At 47.2% G+C, this 6,151-nt stretch overlaps 1 protein-coding gene across 1 annotated transcript; it reads left to right on the top strand.

The window, feature by feature from the left end:
* The first annotated feature begins 264 nt into the window (after positions 1-264).
* Positions 265-1,314, top strand: LOC140897649 (olfactory receptor 10A7-like). Its single transcript, XM_073310529.1, has one exon. It carries the CDS (start codon positions 265-267, stop codon positions 1,312-1,314), a length of 1,050 nt encoding a protein of 349 aa, XP_073166630.1.
* The last annotated feature ends 4,837 nt before the right edge of the window (positions 1,315-6,151 follow it).

Below are 6,151 nucleotides of genomic sequence, written 5' to 3'. Positions count from 1 at the left end.
TCAGACTTGGAGATTACTTATCATCTCCCCCAAGTTTCTAGTTTAAAGCTCTTTTATTCAGTTGTGCCAACCTCCATCCCCAAATGGTCCCTTTTGGTCTTAAATCTAAGAATCAATTAATGAAAAAAGTTGGGGTATGGGGCAGAAGAGGGGCAAGTTAACTGGGTGACAGCTCTTTGGGGTGGGGGAATCTCTCTGAAGTGAAGAAGGTTCTCTGTTGTGAGAGAATATAAACCCAGCTCTCAGTTTGCAGTGGGAACTCTTATGGGATCAAAAGATGGAAATCTATCTAATTTCAAGGTCCAGCCAAATCTTTCAATGTTCATTACTTTTCACGATCACAGGATGCAGCTCATGGAGAAAGGAGATGTGGAAAATCAAACAGATGTGACAGAATTCATCCTCCTGGGGTTTGGGGATCTCCCTGAACTGCAGATCCTTCTCTTTCTGGTTTTCCTAGTGATCTATATTGTGACCATGGCAGGGAACTTCCTCATCATTGCTCTAGTTGTGACTGATCAGCACCTTCACACCCCCATGTACTTCTTCCTGGGGAACTTGTCCTGCCTGGAGACCTGCTACACTTCTGCCCTCCTGCCCAGGATGCTGGCCAGTCTCCTGACTGGGGACAGAACCATTTCTGTGGGGGGCTGCATGACACAGTTTTCTTTCTTTTGTTTTCTAACAACTACAGAGTGTTATCTCCTGGCAGTGATGTCTTATGATCGGTATTTAGCCATATGCAAACCACTGCACTATGGAACCTGTATGAATGGCAAGTTGTGCCTCCAGCTAGCAGCTGGGTGTTGGATAAGTGGATTTCTACTTTGTACAATCATGATCTGTTTTATGTCACAATTAATTTTCTGTGGCCCCAATGTAATGGATCATTTCTTTTGTGATCTCATCCCAATGCTAAAGCTCTCCTGCAGTGACACCAGCCAGATTATGCTGGTTCTTTACATATTTACCTTCCCAGATGCAGTTTCCCCATTTCTATTAACCTTGACATCCTATGTTTGTATCGTTAGCACCATCCTGAGAATCCCTTCCACCACCGGGAGGCAAAAGGCCTTTTCCACTTGCTTCTCTCACCTCATTGTGGTAACACTTTTCTATGGGACCATAATGATTGTCTACATGCTACCAAAATCCAGCAACCTGAGAGCCCTGAACAAAGTGTTCTCTGTCTGCTACACAGTCCTGACTCCTCTGGCCAATCCCCTCATCTACAGCCTGAGAAACAGAGAGGTCAAGGTGGCCCTGAGAAAAGCTGTCAGGAAATGTCTGGCCCTCACAAAGAAGTCAGACTAGTTGAATGAAATGAGGATCAATCAATCTGCTTTCTATTGTGAAAGAAGGAGGGTCTAAGTGGGCCCTGATACAGAAATGCAGTGTACAAGAGATGTGTGTGCTTGCACACACACACACACACACACACACACACACACACACACACATACATATATAAATTTAAGAGTGATACAGATGGTTGGAATTTTTTCAGGGGGAGGAGGGGAGAGAAGATTTTGACTTTTATCAAAATAACTGAAACCTGAAAAATGATTTTTTATTTTTTTTTTGCTTTTTGGCAACTGACATCTGAAAACCTTCAGATGGAAACTGTAAAATAAAAAATAAAAAAAAAAAAAGTCATGCACTGTTGTTGTGGCTGTGTTGGTCCCAGAATATTACAAAGACAAGCTGTGACCCTCTGTACCTCAAAATAGCACCCTGGACCCCCCTATTCACCACTGGGATAGGAGGATGCTGTGTTTGGTACAAAGTATGCCTTGGGAGGGATCATTTGAGAAGTCTGGATCTGCTGAACATTACTATCCTGTTGAATTGTGGGTACTATCATTGTATGTGATGTTATAAAGAATTGCTAAATGTGTTACTGAAATATAGTGAGTTTGGGAGATGGCCACAGTGGCCTTTCATAACAACAAAGGGGCACCCATCGCTGGCCAGACAGGCGTTGATGGCCCATCAAGAAGAATCCACTCTCCCAGAGACTCCTCAGAGGGCAGGTACACAATGGGTACTGCCCGACCCCACCTCACAACAAGGATCTTTCTAGCACCTGGAGAGAAAGTATAAGGAGGGTCAATGACATCACCACTTGGCCTCTCTCCTCCACCATCTTAACACCTGGAAGATCGTCTGGAAGACAAAGACTTTGAACTGGGGAAAATTGGTCCCCTGCTGGGAAAGGATTCCAGCCTGTGTATAGAGAACTGTGAGCTGCCTGTAACATTTATTAGGGTGAGAAACTGTTTGATTCAAATGTTGCTTCATTTGTAGAATTTAGACTGCAAATTTATTTGTATTTCTTATGTAACCAACTCTGATCTCTATGCCTGCTTCTTATAATCACTTAAAATCTATCTTTCTGTAGTTAATAAATCGTTTTTATATTTTACCTAAAACAGTGTGGTTTTGGTTGAAGTGCTTGGGGAATCTCAGCTCAGCTTCACAAGGCTGTTGCACGTCTACTTTCATTTGTTGGCGTGGCCAACTAATTAATGAGCTTGTACTGTCCAAAGGAGTCTTGAGCAGTGTAAGACGGTATGTTTCTAGGGTGCAAGGCTGGGGTGATTGACTGGTGCCTCTCTCTGTATAATTCATGACTGGCTTGGAGAACATTCATGCAATTTAACTGGGTGTGGGTCTCCACAAGCTGATGGCTGAGTGATCACAGCACCTGGAGGGGTTTGCTGCTTATCACTGGCATACTATTGTGAGAGACAGCCCAGGCTGGAGTGTTAAGGGGACACAGAGGTCCCAGAGCTCCAGGTTGTACCCCAGGGATCCCATCATACAAGGCCGGTGAGGTAATATCTTTTATTGGACCATCTTCTGCTGGTGAGAGACTCAAGCTTAGACAGAAGAGCTCTTCTTCAGGACTTGGAAATGTACTCAGTGTGTCAGCTAAATACAAGGTGGAACAGATTGTTTAACATAAGTAGTTAACATATTTCAAGGGACTGCTATAGAGTGATCTCTTGGTGAAAAGTGTTCACCCAAAGGTAATACAATGTTTGTCTTTTATCATTTTTCTGTGTCAGTTCATTTGAGAGCATAGTGATTGTCTGGTTTCACCCACATAGCTGTTGTCTGGGCATTTGATTCACTGGATGAGGTACACCACATGTCATGATAGGCACAGATAGGACCCATGGATCTTGAAAGGTGTGTTGGGGGAAGTATTGCTCATTGTAGCAGAGGAGATATGTCCGCTGCTTTTGCATCTGTTGTTCTGGCAGGGTCTGATGCGGCTTTGAGTTGGTGTGTCCTGATCTGTGGGGAACTTGCTTCTGATGGTGAGGTTGGAAAGGATGGGGGGTTGTTTGAAAGCCAGAAGTGGGGGTTCAGGAAAGATTTCTTTCAGAATGTGATCCCCATCGAGTGTGGATTGTAATTGTTTAATGATACTTTTCACAAAGCCTTCACTCTACATCTGACCTCTCAGTCCTCATTCTCAAAAGAAATCTGCACAACCCTGTCAAAAGATGAGCCTGGGAACTTAAATTCATAACTTTGCAAGACACTAAAAATCATGAACCGAATAGAGACACTAGATTTATGGCTTATTACAACAAACTGTAACCAACTAAGCCCCGCTCCCCCCACACACACACAGAGCAGCATTTCCCACCCTCCCTCCGATGACTGGGGTGTGTGTGTGTGTCATAACCCTAAGGGTAGCCTAAAATTCCTCCTTATATGTAAGGAGGAACCTGGTTGGCACCTGACCAAAGGAACCAATGGGGACAAAAGATACTTTCAAATCTGGGGTGGGAGGCTTTGTTTTCGGTTCTTTGTTTCTGTGTTCCTTTGCTCTTAGGACTAAGAGGGACCGGACATCAATCCATGTCCTCCAAACCATTCTGAACCAGTCTCTCAACTTGTGAATTTTCCCTTTGCTGGAGGGAGATTTATCCCTGTTTTGTTGTAACTTTGACACTAAGGCTCGAGGAGGTTCCTCTGTGTTTTGTTCATCTTTTGTTACCCTGTAAAGTTATCTTCCAACCTGATTTTACAGAGGGGATTTTTACCTTTTTAAAAAAAAAAATAAAATTCTTCTTTTAAGAACTGATTGATTTTTTTTCAGAGTCCAAAGATCCAGGGATTTGGGTCTGTGTTCACTTTGTACCAATTGGTTAGGATATTGTTCTCAAGCCTCCTCAGGAAAGGGGGTGTAAGGGCTTGGGGGGATATTTTGGGGGAACAGGAACTCCAAGTGGTCCTTTCCCTGATTCTTTGTCTAAATCACTTGGTGGTGGCAGCATACTGTTCAAGGACAAGGTGGAATTTGTGCCTTGGGAAAGTTTTTAACCCTAGCTGGTAAAAATAAGCTTAGGGGATCTTGCATGTGGGTCCCCACATCTGTACCCCAGAGTTTAGAGTGGGGAAGGAACCCTCACAGGTGTTAATCATAGAATCATAGAATATCAGGGTTGGAAGGGACCTCAGGAGGTCATCTAGTCCAACTCCCTGCTCAAAGCAGGACCAATCCCCGACTAAATGGGACATTTCAACTTGAATGGTCCCCTGAAATGTGTTTGAACTATTTATGATAAACTATCTGTTCCACCTTGTACTTAATTGTGACACCGAGTACATTTCCTAGACTGAAGAACTCTGTGTAAGCATGAGAGCTTGTCTCTCTCATCAACAGAAGTTGGACCAATCAAAGGTAACACCTCACCCACCTTTTTTTTCCCTCTCTCGCTCTCTTTCTCTCTCTCTCAAAAAAAAATGTTCTGTTGTTTTCAGTTTTCTGTCAAAACCTTTGGAGGTGGTTTGCACTGTGCTCCTTTCTACTCAGCTGAGGAAAGAGAGAGGGGCCCAGACTCACAATCCCCGCCACGCCCATGTGAACACACCTCCTCTCCACCCTGCAAGACTCACAGTTCCCCATTAACCCGCTGTTCCTGGGGGGAGAGGAGCTCCTAGATACATAGATTTTAAGGTGAAAAAAATCCATTCTGATCATTTTAGTCACATCTCCCGCATAGCAGAGGCTGGAGCTTTCCAGCCAGCGATTCCCCCCTCAGGCCCATTGCCCTAGGGGGCTGGTGAAGATACCCTTTGGGGGAGCTCAGGGAAATGGTCAGGCCCCACTCTCCGGTGTCGGGGTGGCTGTCTCTATCCCAGCCTGGTGCGGAGATGAGGCCCCAGCAAGGAGGGGAGGGAGGTTGGAGAGCCAGCCTGCCCCACGCTCACCCCACAGCAGTGTCCTGTGGGGCTGGGCCCAGCTCCCTGCTCTGGCCTGTTGGCTCTCCCCGCTCTCAGATTTGCTGGGCTGCTCATTCCAATGAGTGGGGCTCAGACCTCCAACCACCCCAAGGGGACAAGGAAGGGGAGGGCTAAGGAGGGGGAAAAAGGTCCCCAGCCCCACATACGGTGAAGGTAGGATGCTGGTGCCAGGGTAAAGCGGTGAGAGGCCTGTGGGGGGTTCCGGGGTGAGCCCCAGGGGACCGGAGCGACTGAAGAAGGGAGAGGGGGGTTGGTGTAGCCAGGAGCTGGGGGCATTCGGGCTGATGGGTAGGGTAGATGGACCTGGGTGTTGGGGGCCACAAAAGGGCCCTGGGGGGAGTCGGGGTGCTGGAGCAGTGGCAGGAGGGGCTGGGGTAAAGACAGAGGGAGGTGTGGGGAAGGAAGTGGTTTGAGGATGGTGGGGGATGGGGGCGTAGGGACGGTTTTCAGAGGTGGGTTTATTAGGCAATGGAGCTGGGGGGATGATGAGCAGCGGCGGGGGGAGGTCTGGGTGGGGTGAGGGGGTGCTGTCAGGGTGATGTTTTCTGGGGGTGTGTAGTTGGAGAGGTGTGCCATGAGGTGGATATATGTGGGGAGAAGGGGGTTGGTGTAGTGTGGTGGGTGGGGGATGTGGCAGAAGGAGGTTTTGTGGGGTTTGGGTTTCTCCGGGGGTGGGTGGATGTGTTTATTTGGGGATGGGGTAAAAGGGGTTGGATGGATTTAAACAGGAGCTGTGGGGAGGGTTGGGGGTTATATGGGGGTCTGTGGTGGGGGCGTTGGCTGGGGACCGCAGGAGGGTTGGGGGGTCTATGGCAGAGGGTTGGTTGGGGGGCTATGGGAGAGGGTTGAGGGGCACTGTGGGAAGGGATTAATTGGGGGATCTATG

The sequence above is a fragment of the Lepidochelys kempii genome, chromosome 14 (genome assembly GCF_965140265.1).
Source record: "Lepidochelys kempii isolate rLepKem1 chromosome 14, rLepKem1.hap2, whole genome shotgun sequence".
In the NCBI taxonomy this organism is placed as follows: domain Eukaryota; kingdom Metazoa; phylum Chordata; order Testudines; family Cheloniidae; genus Lepidochelys; species Lepidochelys kempii.
The sequence above is the reverse complement of the archived record's forward strand: the minus strand, read 5'-3'. Positions and strand labels throughout refer to the sequence as shown.

Coding starts and splice junctions, on each gene's coding strand:
- LOC140897649 (XM_073310529.1), top strand. CDS start 265: ATGGGATCAAAAGATGGAAATCTATCTAATTTCAAGGTCCAGCCAAAT.